Source organism: Python bivittatus, unplaced genomic scaffold (assembly GCF_059951505.1).
Source record: "Python bivittatus isolate LINGU-HERP-01145 unplaced genomic scaffold, Pbiv_v1 ctg000700_np1212, whole genome shotgun sequence".
Classification (NCBI taxonomy): Eukaryota; Metazoa; Chordata; class Lepidosauria; order Squamata; family Pythonidae; genus Python; species Python bivittatus.
The window spans coordinates 38,461,961-38,479,879 of NW_028277098.1; the positions used below are offsets into that span (position 1 = coordinate 38,461,961).

General features: G+C 39.5%; 1 protein-coding gene across 2 annotated transcripts in view; it reads right to left on the reverse strand.

The window, feature by feature from the left end:
- Positions 1-17,919, reverse strand: part of CACHD1 (cache domain containing 1) — a 121,465-nt gene that overhangs the window by 74,052 nt on the left and 29,494 nt on the right. For both annotated transcript variants that reach the window (XM_088153634.1, XM_088153633.1), the window contains exon 2: positions 6,305-6,367. In XM_088153634.1, the coding sequence (XP_088009760.1) occupies positions 6,305-6,367 (63 nt within the window). The remainder of the gene's footprint in view (positions 1-6,304; positions 6,368-17,919) is intronic.

The following is a 17,919-nucleotide window of genomic DNA, read 5'->3' on the forward strand; positions in this document are numbered from 1 at the left end:
TCGGGTTACGACCAGCTCTGGCCCCAAAATTTTACCTCAGTTTGCGAACTCCGCCTCGGGGTACGAGCCATTTTCCGCCCGTGCCACGTGGTCCGCGGCCATTTTCTGCCCGTGCCACATGGTCCGCGGCCATTTTTCCGCCCGTGCCACGTGGTCTGCGGCTGTTTTTCCGGCCCTGCCGCGTGGTCCGCGGCCGTTTTCGCGCCGCGCCAGGCTGTTTTCGCGCCGCGCCGGGCCGTTTTCGCGCCGGGCCGCGCCGGGCCATTTTCGCGCCGCGCCGCGCTGCACCCGGCCATTTTCGCGCCGCACCACGCCGCGCCCGGCCGCTTTCCGTGTGGTCCGTGGACGCCAGAACGGATTAACGGTAATTACATTGAACCTTATGGGAAATTGCCTCGGGTTGCGACCAAATTCGGGCGGAGGGCGGAATGGATTAACCGGATTTACATTGAACCCTATGGGGAAATTTGCCTCGGGGTGCGACCAAATTCAGAGGGCGGAACGGATTAACCGGATTTACATTGAACCCTATGGGGAAATTTCCTTCGGGTTACGACCAACTCGGGATACGCCCAGAGTCACGGAACGGATTAAGTTCGTATCCCGAGGTACCACTGTATATCATCATACAACGATTGGTGCTTTCAATAGATTGGTAGTATAACACATCTTCAGGGATGATGTTTGAATTACTAAGCAGCAACATCTATCTATCTATCTATCTATCTATCTATCTATCTATCTATCTATCTATCTATTTTATCCCCGCCCATCTCTCCCTAATGGGGGACTCTGGGCGGCTTACAACTGATTAAAATAATAAATAAAATACAATTACATAAAATCTAAAGCTATGTAAAACAATCACTAAAAAGGTCCAGGAGGCAGATGGTTCAGAGCAGCAAACGCCAAACATAATTATTTGGGTCTGTTTGTTCATTATTCCCCTAAGCCATTCTGATCAATTTCCTGATCAGAAAGTGTAAAGATTCTAACTAGTTATAATGGTTAACTCCAACTCTGTTATATAAACTTCAGAATTGGCCTTCTTACATGGAGAATATATACCAGCACCCTAATATAAGAACGAGGTAAATACATTTTTGTCTACTTCATAAATAAAATCTACACCACAAAATGAATCTCAGATCACATGCAGAGTCAAGACTACAGTGAATCTATTCAATTTTATCAATTGAATGTTGTCCAAAACTGTCACAATAGCCTATGGGAGATCATGCTGAAAGGGAATCAGACTCAAAAAGGGCTCGGTCTCCAAACAGAGCTGCTAGGGCAGAGTCTTCCAATGCAACAGAGGTGGAGGGTAGAGAAGTAAGAAAGTTCTCTGTCCTTATGGCCACAGTGGAGGTGCAAATGTGAGGCCATGCCTGTGTTTGACCAAATTTGCTTCTGGTCTTTCTCCACAGGGCTCCAGAAGTTGCAATTTTGTTTCATCTCCCTGACCAACTGTGTAGGAGGTCATTAGGAGCTTGAATATCGCTAGTATTTGGACACAGTCCTTTATACAACTCCATTTAGTGTGCTAATTGTGCCCATTCCTGGATCAGGAGATCCTGCTTCCTGCCACTCATGCCTTAATCATTTCTTGGATAGAGTATTGCAAAACTCTCTATATGGGGCTGCCCTTGAAACCATATGGAAGCTACAATCGTCCAGAATGCAGCAACTAGTAAAAAAAAATAGTAAAATTTACTCCAAATTATAATTTAAAGGAAAATTGGTATGAAATATTTTATAAATGGTTATAGTTATACAGTTATATACTGTAACTCTATCAATAATTACCAAGACAGACAAATCATATAACAATAAATGTTGGAAATGCCTAACAAAGAAGGAACATTTGATCATATGTGGTGGTTGTATAAAAAAACTCAAAAGTACTGAAAAGAAATACATCAAAAATATTCAGAAAATCCTAAAAATAAAATTTTAACTGAAACCACAAATATGGTTATTAGGTATAATTCCAGAAAACATAAATGAAAAATATTCCAATTTACTAAGATATACTGTATGCTAACAGCACAAGAACAAATTTGGTACAACACTGGAAAAGAAGAACCTTGCCAACGATATTAGATTGGTTGACCAGAATGGGAGAATATGTGGTAATGGCAAAATTGAGAGTATATATCCATAATAGAAGTCTAACCAAATTTAAGCAGGAATGGCTTCCTTACATCCTACACATCACATAGCAAGCCAAATTTAGGCACTTGGAATATTTATTTAAAACATTTGTATAGCCATCCATTTTGTACCAAACTCTGGGTGGCTCACAACCAAAAGATAAAACTACTTACAATAAAAAAAATATTAAAACTATAAATATTAAAACCAAAAAACCCCCAAAACCCTGGCACCGTAGCTAAACTTTCACATGCAGGCCACAATAAGTTCATCTCATCAACCTCACCCTATCCCAGCGCTTGGGGAAAAGCCAGTCTCAAATGCTTTTTGGAAGGTTGGGGGCCCGCCAAACTTCAGGGGAAGGGTGTTCCATAGGGCAGCGGCTGCCACAGAAAAGGCATGCTTGCTAGGTCCCATAAGATGGCATCATTTAAGGGAGAGGGCTAGGAGTGTGCCCATCCTATCCGATCTGGTAGGACAGGCAGATATTCTAAGGGAGAGGAGTCCCACAGATAACCTGGTCCCATGTCATGTACGGTTTTAAAAATAATAACCAGCACTTTGAATTGCATCCAGAAGGAAACTGGGAGCCAGCGCAGCTCATGCAACAGGGGTATAATGTGGGTAAACCTAGGGACGCCCATCACTGCACACGCTACTGCATTTTGGATCAGTTGTAACTTCCAGGTGGACTTCAAGGACAAACCCATGTACAGCCCATTGCAGTAATCCAAACAGAAAGTGACCAAGGCACAAGTGACCATGAGCAAGGCTTCCTGGTCCAGGAAAGGGCATAACTGCCACATAAAATGAATCTGTGCAAAGGCCCCCTAGCTACAACTGCCACCTGCTCCTCCAGCAGGAACCGTGAGTCTAGGACAGTGATGGCAAACCTATGACACATGTGTCAAAGGTGACACGCCACGACATTTTGGGTGACATGCCAGCGTTCACCAACACCTGATAGCAACTATTCTCTCTGTTTGAGTTACCAAAAAAACTGATTTTGTTTTACTTGTATTTCATTTTTGTACTTACTTGATGTTTCTTTATATAATACATAGCACCACACATGATTGGACTGTATTTTTTAAAAAATAAATGAATATGTAAATTGTTCCTTTTTTGTTCGGTGGGGAGGATGAACACCAGCAGAGTCAAGTTAGGCATTTTCCAAATTTTTGACATGCCAAGCCCAAAAGGTTCTCCATCACTGGTCTAGGAGGACCCCCAAATTACACACCAGCTCAGCCTAGAGGAGGGCCACCCCATCCAGAGTCAAAAATGAAATATCACCCAGGCCTGGGGGTCAAAAACCCGCAGCCACTCCATCTTGCCAGCATTTCCAGGGTTGAGTCAAAGCCTCCCCATCCAGATCCTTACAGCCTCCAGGCACTTGGCCAACACCACAGCAGCATCACCTGTCCAGCTAGGGGTAGAGATGTATAACTGGGTATCATCAGCATACTGATGATACCCCATGCTATCAGGTGACCCTCCCAGCGATTTCATGTAAAAGTTAAAGAGGAGAGGCAAAAGGCTTGAGCCCTGAGGCACCACACATTGCAGGGCCATAGGGCTCAACCTCTCCTCCTCCACCAACATCAACTGGAACTGGCCATGGAGGAAAGAGAACTACTGCAACACAGTACCTCCCACTCCCAACCCCCGGAAGAATATCTTGATTAATGGTTCTGAAAGCTGCTGAGAGGTCCAGGAGGGAAGAATGGTTGCACCACCCCCATCCTGAGCTCTCCAAGGGTCATCTACAAGTGGAACCAATTCTGTATCAGTGCTGTGCCTCAGCCCGAACCCAGACTGAAAAGGGTCCAAATAATCCACTTCATCTAGGGCCTTTTGTAGCTGAGCACCAACCACCCCTTCAACAACCTTCCCTAAAAAAGAAAGTTGGAGACTGGTCTACCACTGTTAGGTTCAAGGCAGGTTGTACCACTCCCTCCCACAAAGAGGCATTAACCACCTCTTGGACCCAACCACATGTCACCTCCCAGGACACCTTGACCAAACAGGAGGACATGGGTCCAAAACACAGGTTGCTGAACCTCCAATCACAAGGTTTCTAAGCAAAAGGTTATGAGACCAATGAAAATTAATAGATAAAAGGACTTAAATACAGGTAGTCCTTGAGTTATGACCACAATTGAGACTGGAATATCTGTTACTAAGTGATGCGGTCGTAAAGTGAGACATCGCGTGACCACATTGCTTAGCAATGGCAATGTAACTTCAGTCACTGAACGAATGGTCATAAATCGAGGACTACCTGTAGATACTAGCAATAATCTTCAATGTTCAGTGTAAAGCATAAATATCCAGGTTGAAATCAGCACTTGGAGGAAATAAATGGAAGGGAAGGGGAGAATGTGTCACTAGTTTTCCCATAATGTTTTTATTTATGCTTAGTACTTGTTTGTTTATTTCACAGTCACTTTCTAATATAAACTTTTCTTCCTTTGTATTTCATTATTCTAACAATAAAAATACTTTTTTAAAAAATAAAAATAATAGTAATCTATCCTCCTCAAAAGTCTAATCTTTCCCAATTTGATGCACTCCAGCTGTGCTAGATTTCTTATCCAGTTATAGCAATCTGGCATATGGCTAGATTAGATGGGGTTTACAGGTAGTCCTCACTTAACCACTGTTTAATGATGGTTCAAAGTTACGACGGCCTTGGAAAAACTGCTTTACAACCTGTACTCACACTTATGACCATTGCAAACTGTAGTTAACGACTACATGATTCGCTTTACTGCCGTTGTAAAAATGGTTGTAAAATCAGGTCCACTCACTTAATGATCACCCCACTTAACTACTAATTTTCCAGTCCCTATTGTGTTTGTTAACTACTAAGGTTGAGGACTACCTGTATAGTTAAATCTATCCATAGACTAGGTAAGAGCTAAGTTAGGTAAATGCCTACAGATTAGACTGCTTCCTCGAATGGTTAATATATTTTTACATACATTCTTTTATTATCTTGTGTAAAGTCAATCTGGTTTAACCAATGGCAAAAAAGTACATTTGCTGACATAATTACATTAAAGGCTTTACAATAAACCATTTAAGTGTTTAAGTTACCAGTTACATGTATAAAATGTTTCCACTGCTCCTCAGCAGGATATGAAGATAAATCTGTTATATAATGCCTTCTAAAAACACTTTTTTGAATTTTTCTGTGTGTTGCAGTCAACCCAGCTGAATTTGCTTTTAACGGGGTTACAAAGAAACTTTTGAAGATGCATGTAATAGAAAATTAATAACACCAAACAGGTGTCCTTCAACATCAAACTGCACTGCCAATCTATACACACAATAAGTGGCTCAGAAGGTACAATGTTTGTAAAGCTCAAACTTTGACACTTAAGCACATGTGTTCTTCTCCATGTCCAATGAGTGTATAGGAATGCCTAGAGTAAGCACTATATGCTACCTATCATACAGAAAAGGCGACATCTGTCTCAGAAAACAGAATAACAAGGTATTTCCATATCTCCCCTAATCAGCACAGCCAAACAGACAATGCAACCATCCTCTGGCACTGACTGGGGAAAATTAACCCAGTTCCTTTTGGGTTTTTTTGGGTTTTCTGCAGGTTTTGGATTTCCAAACAGTCCTCTGTGGGCTCACGTGGCCTTCCTCATTCTTGCATTCTTTGATCCGCTTTCCCCCCCACAGGCAGAAGAAAGGGAAAGTGTTTCCAGATGAACTATCTTTGTTTGGTTTGGTCTTATTTACACTTCAGGAGGTTTGAACACTCTTTTCTTGAGAGAAAAACTTTACTAGAGAACTCTGAACTACTTTGAATGCACTATAACCAGCATTAACATGAAACATTTCACAACCAGCATTAAATTGAAATGTTTCACAACCATCAAGCCTATAGCTATTCAGTTAAGAAAAAACACTTTCAGTAATCCATAAGCATTTTCCAATGCGAAAATATATTCAATTCTCAATAGAAACATTGTAAATTCTTATTAGCAATTTAACATGGTGAAATGAAAAAAAGCAAACAAACAAGAAAAAGAAAATAACTACTGAAAGTATAGACCTGGAAGGGAACATTAAGAAAAATCATTAGTATAAGTATTGTTGTAGTAACGGTCTTTAGGCAACAAATTCCTACCTGTTGAACTTCACTTTCTCCATTTGAGATCTTTTCTGTGTACACAAAGGAGTTGAATATCCGCTGAAACAAAATTAAGAATGACCACTTAGACATCATGGCACAATAATCATGGTTTTAACATATTCAGAAGAAAAAGCAGCTGTATTCAGAACAGGTACTATAAGGCAAAAGATTAAAGTTTAAAAGAATTATCATAATAGAGACTGAAAAACCACACCAGTTTTATTAGACACATATATGCTTCCTTAATTAAATTAAACACATGTTTGTGTTTTGTGGAAAAAGCCTAGGATATTGCATCCAGAGTGCTTGCTATTGAATTCAAATGGTATAAATTTAAAAGAGCTATGCTTTACATCTGAAATCTGATTTTGGCCAAGTATAGGAATTGTTTACATATACATTTAATTCAATACAGCTCTTTCAAAATGCCTTCCCCCTCCCCAATGCCTTTACTTTCAAGTTTTCTTCCCTGTTACTCTCAATTCATTAGGAACCAGTCTAGACTTCTAAACTGCTTTTATTTAGCATCAAGAAGTAGAGGCCCCATGGTCATTTGCCATGGTGGGAAGGGATGGGCTTATACTTTCTTCTCCCAGTGCTTATGTTCACGTGGAATGCCACCACAGGCATAATGCATCACCCCAGTCTGAAGCAAGGAAAAATGCAGATTCACCGATGACCACTTTTGCATTGCTCTTTTTTCTTCCAGTTCAACTCCTTTTACTCTTTTTCCTTTCTCTCTAGGTTAGTACCAGTGAGGAATATAAAATAAAATTTAAAAACAGTTTCTATTATTATTTATAGGCCTTAAATTATTCCTCTGGGAGGTCAAGGCTGGCATATGGTAGTCTTCCCTCATTTTATCCCCCAAGACCTGAAAGGTAAGTTGGACTGAGACAGAGCGCAAATTAAAACTGGATCTACCCAATAGAATAAACCAGTTCACCATCTGTATTCATATTTCATTGGAAGAAAGGAAAGAAGTCATCTTCTTTCTTAGGCCAAACTAACAAAACCTCAACAGAAGCAAGAAATTGCTCACTGTTCAAGCATATCCCTGAACCAGAAACCTCCTAATAAGACTCAAAAGCATACAAACAGTAAAGATGGGGAGAAAGTCACTCTGGGGCCTGTAGGCACCAGGAACCTTATGCTCTTGTGCCTTCTTTGCCCCATGCCTTCAACAAACCTGGGGCCCAAAAGAAGATGCAGATGAGAAGCAGCATGGGTAGGAAGAAGCTGGTAGGAGAACCTTCATCTTCCTCTTGCTCAGCTGCCAGTCTGAGTGGGGATTGGAGCCTCAGCTCTCTCACCTAGGAGGACCCCATCTGAGAGTGCGCCTTAGGGAACTGAGAACTCTATTAAGCCCCAGCTTAGGCCAAAGGGAGAATGCAGACACTTGCCCTTCAATCCCTGCCTATTAAGAGCCTTTGTTCACCACCTTTAAAGAGGAACTGGTTATTTATAAAGCAAGAGGAGAACAGTGTCTTGGATAGGGAGCACATGACATCATATATTGGTCCAAAGGTTTTCTTCTTCCCCACAGGAAATGCAAATGCACAGAGGTTCGGTTATCTGCTGCCTCTTCTGTTTGCAACCTCTTTCATATTCATGGATTGACTAAATCTAAGGCACATGGGCAAATCCAAGGAAAATATATACATTTTAAAGCTCATATACATATTGAATCACAAAGAATTACATTTACATTTGTAAGAGTTTCTGAAATGCAGATACTTATGAGAGTTTTACATTAAAAAACCTAAAGCTGTACACCTGAATTTACTTTCTTTTCAGTATTTAGGTTCATGAATTGATATAGTTACTAATCTTATGCAACTAAGCACTGCTGTAATTGGTGCTAAAAAGGAAGAAAAACATTTTAAAACAAGATCTTAGAGCCAATTTAATATTTAAAGCATTATCCTAGAACCAGTTCTAAAACAAGGATATATTTAATATAGACTTACCAAAATCTACATACAACTCTTAAGACTGAATCCGTGGTACTATATATATCCCCTCTTAGGATAAATAAACAAGTGAATCACAGATAAAAAATACAACTTCTGAGGTTTTTATCCAAAATAAGTTGTGCGCATTTTATTAATTATAGTTAAATATTTATAATTATCAAACAAATAGCATAAACGCTTTTATTTCATCTAAGGGAGAAACACTTATTGACAGTGCTAATGGAATGCATATCTTACTTAAGCTATGCCTTTCTTCAATTAAATTAACATACACACACACACATACTGTATATCATATAAGTTTTATATATATATAAAATCTTAAGCCCATCTAGCATTTTAAGCAGAGGTAATTCTGTAGAGTAAAAATATACCTTCTGGCTCTAAAGTCAGAGGCTTAAGATTAGGTTTATACAGAACATCATTGCAAACTAATATTTCTAATTTTAATTACTGAGAATGAACACACATTCTTGTTCAGAAATATAAAGTGAGTTATACCAACAGATGAAACTATAATTTACATCACTATCAAAATAAATTATTTAAGTAAAATAATTATTATACATAATCAAAGTAGCCAGATAGAACTAATAATGGTAATTAAAGAAATAATGGGATGGAAGATCAGTGGAAAAGAGTATTTTGTAGGGAAATGGACATGGAACAAACCTATGCAAAGATTTTGTTCTTTTCCACGTATGCAATTTTGTTTCCTTGTCTTAAGTTTTCCAGTTCAATCCTCTGACCTCCACTTTATACTCAAGACAAGGAAGCAACTGTTATATATCAGCTACATTTAACATCAAATCAAATGAAGATATAAAAAACAGACTGGCTAGACAATATATCCCCAGCAGTCTTTCAGCCATTATTCAGAGCAGAAAACACAATTTACTGTGAAATAATCTTAAATTTTGTTCCACTGAGCTGATGATTGTCACTTTCCCTGATTTCTTTCCCTCTTGGGGATTTCAGGAATTTTAGAAATTTGAACTCTTGATTTCATGGCCACCCTTGAAGAGGGCACCAGTAAATCTTCTGAGTTTTCAGGTTTCAGTTAGCTTAAAAGGATTAAAACAGTAAAATACAACTATTCTAAATGAGCAACACTGAAATGTCCTCGCTCTGATCAGTCACTAATACTATAAACATGTCTCCACCTCACCCCATTAAGTTATGAACATAATTTAACATCAGAAAAAAATATATTAAAGGGTGTCATTTTGATGCAAAATGAAGTACATTTTCTTTTCTTTCCACAAATTACTGAACCTCTGGACATCAAAAGAAACAAGGAAATAGTCCCAACTAACACTATGATTTCCATCTATAGCTAGCCTTTCACCTGAGCCTTACATTTAAAAATGATAAACTTGTTCTTTATAAAGGAAGAAGAATCATATTCTTTTTATTTTCACTAGAAAACCAAAGAAAACATGAAGTCCAAATGAAGGGGTCCTATGGAACAGAGAAGGCAGAATCAAATGATTGTTATGCAACACAGTGCAATAAAGTAATGAAGCAGTGTTAGACTTTCCAAAAACTTCTATAGGCAGATTCATACTTTGGTAAACTTGACAAATAAGGCAGTGACAGAGGAGTTCTTCATCCACTTACTATCAATATATAAGATAAGGGCTTTGAATACTTTGAATATGGTTAAGAAAACTACCACAGACAATAACTTAATGTACAAACAAGAAGCAAGCTAGCATTGGAGGACACAGCAGAGATGGCACACTAGTATATCTGACACAAATACTTTTATGAAATATATTCAGGCATCAATTTTTCGAAAATTATGAAGTGAAGTTAGCATTTTGGGAAATCCCCAGGAATAAATGGGGGGCGAGGGGGGAAGAAATATAATTTCCTTATTGCTAATATATTTATTATACATCTCTGAACCCAATAAATATTGTCCTGTCTTGGGAAAGTTGTTAAGAATTTATTGTGAACTATAGAACGTTTATGTATGTATGTGTATGTATATATATAATTGTATTAAGGATTTTAATTACAATAATTAAATCAGGAAGGAAGGAAGGAAGGAGGGAGGGAGGGAGGGCGGGCGGGCGGGCGGGCAGGCAGGCAGGCAGGCAGGCAGTAAAGAAAGAGAAAAATATGTATAGAAATGACTTCCAACCTTCATCACAAGTATAAATATTTTTTGTAACTCTTCACCTCTTATTTATAACCAATGATCTCTTCATTCCATATCCCATCTCTTATCTATAGACAAATCCATAAAGCATCAACTTTTCAGTCCTAGTGTCAGCAGAAAGTCCCTTCAGGGTTACCAGAAATAACATATCTTATTTTAACCTTCATCAAATAAACCTACTTTATATTCTTTCCTTTTACTTCTAACAGTCTTATTATTTAGTCCATTCAAATAATGTCATAGAATTTTATTTCTTTTCATTTCTTCTTCGTCTTTTCTCAGAGATTCTTCAAAGCATTAACAAGCCTCTTTTGTACATCCAATATAAAAAAAATATCCAGGTCACTCTCTTGGTTTATTTGTATTTCCCTTTTGATTTTAAAACATCAAATGGTTTCTTTTATGTGTCCAGTTAGATATCCTTTTCCATGTCATTCTCACAGCCTGTCATTTGTAGATCCACTTTCAATATCATTTCTGTCTCGTCAAAGAAAACTTGTTCCTCATCTGAAATTTCTTCCATAACACCTTTTGGACACAATCTATGCATAGAAGCAAACATTGCTATCAACATTGTTGATACTAACTTCTGATTCCATTTTTCAAAAGTGTCCTTCAGTATTTTCAATGTTATAATATTTTGCATCATTTTATAAGTACCAGTTAATTAGCTGTTAATCAGGCTTGTATATTTTTCTCCTTTAATTAAAATCTTTAGTTCCCTCTAGTGTCCAATTTTTAAAATTACTTATCTTTATTTTGTCTTGGAAAAGTCAAAACAAATCTATTTCCCATGGGAAGAATTCTTTATAATTAATTCCAAAATCTTATCTCAAATTTATCTGGACCCTTAATCTGTTCATAACTTTCTAATATGAAAGTCTTATTTGGCTTTCTGCTGTTTATTTCAATTTTTTTAAATACTTAAGCTTATGATTAAAGTTTTCTTTCATTAAGAACTGAAGGCAAACTCACCCAGCATTTTCAGACTTGTCAATCTGAAGGTCTCTAATAGCTTAAAAGTAGATAACAAGCCATTTCTGAATGTGATTAGAATATGAAGTTTGTGAACTTGATGTCCTTTAAAAGGCACCAACCATGGTTGCGAGCAAGATGATTATTCCTGACATCCCCCAGTGCTCAAAACCCACCAGGGACCATTGTCTTGTGGTCTTCTCGCAAGGAATAACTGTTCAGGGCACATGTGGGTAATCTCCCATCCTCTCCTTGTCTAGAGAGGTTCCGAAGAACTGGTCTACACCACTTTTCTTTGCTGCAGTTGTTGGCTCTGCTTTTCACAAAGCTGTCTTCAGTCCGTCATTTCTTCCTCCAGAAATCCAACTGTAGAATGCTCTTGAAAAAGCAGATTATTTAGATTCATTACAATCCAGATTCAGACCTGGTCATGGGATGGAAACAGCACTGGTCACTGTGCTTGACTACCTTCATCGAGATCTGGAGGGAGGGAGTGTACCCCTTCTAGCCTTTTTAAACAACAGTGACTTTGGATGCCACTAACCATGACATCCTCCTAGACCACTTGCAAGAGTTGGAGGTGAGCAGATTGTGTCTCATGCTGCTACAGGAGTGGGCAATACCAGTCAGTAGCAGTGGGAGAAGAGAGGTCAGCCTGTGATCACATATGGGGTTTTTTCCTCCCCTGCTATTTAATAACTATATGACACCACCGAAAGAGGTATGAATTAATAGGTATCTATTAATTCAAAGTGAAATACTATCAATGCTGTATACTGATACTCAGCTATACATTTCTACCCTAGGCAAAACCAGAGATACCATGAAGTCTTGAACTGCTGTTTAGAGGTTGTTTAAATCTGGATGGGCTACACTGAACCCAAGCAAAGCAAAGCAAAGCTACTGTTTGTGCAGAAGGAATCTGCACTGTCTCTGGTGATGACCCCTCAATGGGTAGTACTCCCCCTAAAAAAGCAGATGCATGATTTGGACATTCTCCTGGACTTAAGGCTAGTATTTGATAGGCAGGTAGAGGTTGTGGCTAGGGAGTCCTTCACCCAGCTGCAACTGGTACACCAGTTGTAGCCCTACTTGGATCAGGGAGCCTCTTATCACCACCCATTTAGATTATTTCCTTAATCAACTTTATAATACTTTACTGCAACATTGGGCTGCCTCTGAAGACCACTTGGAAGCTGCAATTAATGCAAAATGCAGTCCCATATATTAGTGAATTAAAGTTACTATAATATTCTAATATTTGTTTTATGTTTATTGCACTGGTTCCTGTAAGTTTCTAGGTACAATTCAAAGTGCTAGCTTTGACTTATAAAGCCCTATATGGCTTGGCACCAAGATACTTGTTCATACAGAAGAGACCTGCCCAACTTGTCCAGGGTAGACACATTTTCCATCAACATCTTTTAATTGTCCCCAGGTAGGTTAGGTAAAGAAGCCTGGGGCTCACAGGCAATGCTTTTCTGTTGCAGTCCCCTTACTATGGAACTCTGGAGATAAGGCGGGTACACTTGTTGTTGGCCTTCTGAAAATTATTAAAGACAGATATTCTGGAGGGCCTTTGGGGAATGAATGGTCACCACTGCAACTCCTCTATTATGGTAGATTTGTCCTTTTACTGATCTTTATGATGTAAACCATTGGGAGTTCTTTTCTGAGTTCAATGGTATGTAAACACTATAAATAAACAAAAAAGCTTACTAAAGGATTGTAAAACCTGAGAGAAAATCAAATTGTCACCACTATAGATAAACCATATTCATAAAGATTGCTCTGTTGGGCTTACTGTCCAAGAATGTGAACTGTCGGGGCCCTCAACTGTGAAAAGTGTTTTCCTTTTCTAATAAAAATAAATATCCGTAAAAGCCAGTGGGACAAAGAGAATAATTGCTCAAAGTTAGACTAATACTATAATGAAAGACTTCTAGAGTATAAAAATCAGAGGGAAGCCCTAACAGAGGCACTATATTTCTAGACATAACCTCTTGGAAACTCTTATTTACCCTCAATAAAGAAGAGCTGGAAATGTACCAAATATGTCATCAAGGTACTTTTTTAAAGCCAAAAGAAGGGAGGGGGAAAGCAACAAAATTAATTCCATATGCTAAAACGATTCAGCATTTAGTATGTGTAATTTGACTAATGTTATCGTCATGACAATGTACATGGCAATCTTTCAGAGAACTAAAGCTGATGTTATGCAATCTTGAAATACAAAGCAGATGGTAGGGCACCCCTCCCCCCGATACACTATTATTTGTCATCATGTTAAGATTGGGAGTAGGGAATGAAGAACATTTATTTTATTACACTCTACAACAGAACAGTAATAATTCTCCAAAAAGATTCCTGTATCCTCAGCAGAGACTAAGAACAGAGTCACGTAAGATGTGCAAAGTTATACAAACAACCAGAGTCCAAACACAATGTCAAAGAATACAGAAACTAAATTAAATTATTTAAATGGAAAAGAGACGAATACATTTTCAAAACAAAATACATATTTTCACATTAATAATGTCTTTATCTCATGTGACAAGATGGCTGAAGAGAAAAGCTGAATCCATACCAACTTCTACCTGTTCAGTGATAGCTAGTGCTCTGAATTCCATGCTGAATTCAATTTTTGGAATGCGACCAATTTATTTATTTATAAGCCTTTAACCCTTCCCCCACCCCAGTTTCCAAGAGGCTTATAAAAATTAGTAATATATTCCATTGCTCTTGTATTTAAAATCTAAGACAAGACACAAAAGAATGAAGGATGGGAAAGAGATGGAAAAAGGCAAACGTTTATTCTTAGAAATAAATAAATAAATAAATGAAAACTATAGTCATCAGGTGGATCAACTTGAGGAATAGAAGGATCAAGGTCAGAGCCTGAGATCAGACAGGTCCATTACAACAACAACACACAGATGTCAACCCAACCCTCCCATTGAGAAACAACGAATTCTCAGTCCATTTAAGCTGTGCAGGTAGGAGAAAGTGACTAATAATGTGAATGTCACACACACACAAATACATACATATCAAAGAGCTGTGTCCTTGAATCTCTGCCTGCCACCCAAGTTTGAATAACTATCTGGATGAAGCTTGACAGTAAACACGTTTTAGAAAAAGGAGCAAGAGTTAACAATTTCTTGGGCGAGTGGAAGGAGGGAGTTCAAATTTATGGAACAATGACTATTGTTGGATGACACTTAAGGGAAAAAATGGTGGAGCTGACTTCTCAGCAGAATTGATATAAGGACTCCTGAATTCATGTTAGCAGCAGGAGAGAAATACAACTTGCACAACTTAGCCCAAGCAGAACTCAATCTTGTCTAGAATTTGCTTCAAGTTTCCAGAACTTTTACTAATCATTAAACTCACTGAGAGAACAGACCCTTGGTTTCTAGCATTCATGGAAGTGATGATGAGCCCCAAAACAGGGCAACCACATATTTTAGCTGCTATCGTCACAGAGCAACTGCCAAGAAGAGTTAAAGGATCACTTGCAAAATAGCAGTTACCACTGACTATTGCAATTCTTCTTGGAAATGACCACATCTATAAACTAGTAATGTATTTCAGCTCTAAGACCATGAAAATGATCGAATGATTATGTGTCATCGAGTTAATATCAATTCTTAGTGACCACACTGACAGAACTTCTCCAGGAACAACTGTCCCCAACCTAGTCCTTCAGGTCTTCCAATGGTGCACTCATCAGCGCTGTAACCAAAATTACCACCTTTCTCCTGGTCATCCTCTTCTTCTCTTTCCTTTCACATTTCCCAGCATTACAGACTTCTCCAGAGTCCTAAGACTGCATATAATGTATCCAAAATATGACACTTTGAGCCTGGTTATTTGTGCCTCAAGTGAGAACTTTGAATTGATTGGTTCTATGATCCATTTGTTTTGGGCGGGGGCTTGTTATCTTTTCTCAGCAATAGAGAATTTTCCCCAACAGCAAAGTTCAAAATTTCAATACAGGTAGTCCTCAGTTTACATCCATAATTGCGACCGGAATTTCCATCACTAAGCAAAGCAGTTGTTAAACAAAACGGGATGGCAGTTCCAGCAGTGCCAGTTGTGTGCATCAGGCAAGGACCACATGCTTCTCCTGCCGTGTGCGAACTGCCTCTGCTTCAACTTCCCCCACCCTTCTCCCCACCATCTCTGGCCTTTTGGCCACCCTGCACTTCACCACCTACCCCTGCCACCACTGCCACCCCCACCTGACCTTCACCATCTTCTTCCTCCCACTGCTGGCCTGGGATCCAGGCACTGGGTGAGGGTACAGCCCCAGGATGTACGCAGCAAACACGGCAGGACCTTGTCTGCCGAAGGGAGCTTGCTGGGCCTGGCCGGAGAGGAAGTAATGGACAGAGCCGGCAGAGGAGGCAGGGTGGCAGTGGAGATGGAGGAGCCCCATCTTCCATCGCTGGTACCAGGAGTAATAGCCAGAAGACCATGGAGAGCACAGTGGGACAGGAAGTGCTCCTGGAGAAATGGCCTGCAGGCTTCAGCGAGGGGTGGAGGTGAGCCCAGCACCGGCAGAGTCTACCCACAGGCCTTCTTCTCACTTGGCCCAGCCTTCCTCCTGCAAGACCTGGCAAAGGGCCAGCAGCTTCCAATATGAGCTACAGAGAGTGTGCTACTCCTCCAGGAAGCCCTTGTCCCTCCACTTCTGCCACCATCCCAAACAATGCTTCCTGCATAGCCACCACCTTTGCCCACCGCACTCTCCAGAGTCTGTGGGCTATTGGCCCTTATGCCGGCGGTGGAATACAGAGCTCCTCCACCCATACTGCCACCCTGCCTCCTCCGCCAGCTCCGTCCCACTACCTCCTCCCTGGCCAGGCCCAGTGAGCTCCCTGTCCTCTCCCAGCGCCTGGATCCCAGGCCAGCAGCAGGAAGAAGACAGCAAAGATCAGCTGGGGGCAACAAGGATAGGTGGAGGAGTGCAGGGCAGCCAAAAGGGCAGAGATGGAAGAAAGATAGGTGGGGGGGGAGTTGAAGCAGAGACAGTTCGCACAGGACAGGAGAACATGATTGTAGGACACTACAACGGTCATAAATGGGGGCTGGTTGCCGAGTGTCCAAATTTTGATTACATGACCACAGAGGTGTTGCAATGGCCAGAACCTCAAGGACTGGTCATAGCTACCATTCATTCAGTGCCATCCTAACTTCAAATGGTCACTGAACCAATAGTCATAACTTGAGGACTACCTGTACTCTTTCTATCCTGCTTTTTCATTCCAACGTTCAGTTCTAACAATCATGAAACAGTAACACTAATTTTATTTGTTGCAGCAACAGAAACGTGACTTGAAAATAACTCAATTTTCTTCTGTTCCTCAAATATGAACCAGTTCCCACATTTTATTACAAGTTGTATGACGGCTACTATATTATTATTAAAAAAACAGAATATGAAAAAAAAACTATCAGAATTAATCACATAGGAATGTGAGTCTCAGAACTCTGTTCATGCCAAGAGATTTTGTTCTTGGTGATTTTTCTATACTTTCTAGAACAATCCATCACAAGAGAGCATATACACAGCTGTCTGATGAAAGAAATATTTCAGCACGGTCTGTGTAACTTCATACAGCACGGTCTGTGTAACTTCATTCAAAAATAACATCTAATGTGTGTGATGCTTTGTGTGTTGTAAAACTGGCCAGCACAATCAAGAGTCAGAAGCATATAGCTTTTAAAAGCCCAACAGAAAGAGCCCTTTAAATGTTCTCATTTATTTATCTATTATATAAATAATATGAAATAGCTTGGAAATACTTAATATATGCTAAGGCTGATGTCAAATGAAAACACATAAGGATCTGAACAAAGAGTTGCTACAACAACTCTTCAACACTATCCAGTGAGAAGTATAGACTTCTCAGGTTTGCACAGACCAGCTTTTCCTGTGTTGCTACTCTCCAGATGTGTTGGAACCCTAACTCCCAGAATTCTCAGCCAACACAAACCTTCTGGCTTGCAGCCCTAACAATGCAACTGTAATTGCTGTAAAGGGCGTGTACTCTAGTTTTCTTCAGTTAATCAGTGAATATATTTCTGGTTACCAGGTGCTAGAACATCTTCTTAAGAGTATATTGCATTGCTTAATTTTATTTATTTATTAGTCATTTTGCTTTTTTCTGCCTTTTTCTTCATTAAGAGATCTTTTGGACTACTGGTCTCAAACTATAAATAAGTCAACAAATAAACAAACAAGGTTGGGGAAGGCTGGCAAAACCAAGACAACAAATAATACTCTGTAGCCAGAACCCCCTTTCTTATCTTTCTTATTGTTTTCAGCAGCCAAGAGATGGAGGAGGCATAACAGTGACATAATAAACATCACTGAAGGGATACAAGTTGGGAATTTCAGCCTTTTTGTCCACTTTTGAGTGAAGTTGTCGGAGAAATTGTAGGAAATGTACTAATACTAGAGATGTACTATCTGCTTTCTTTGA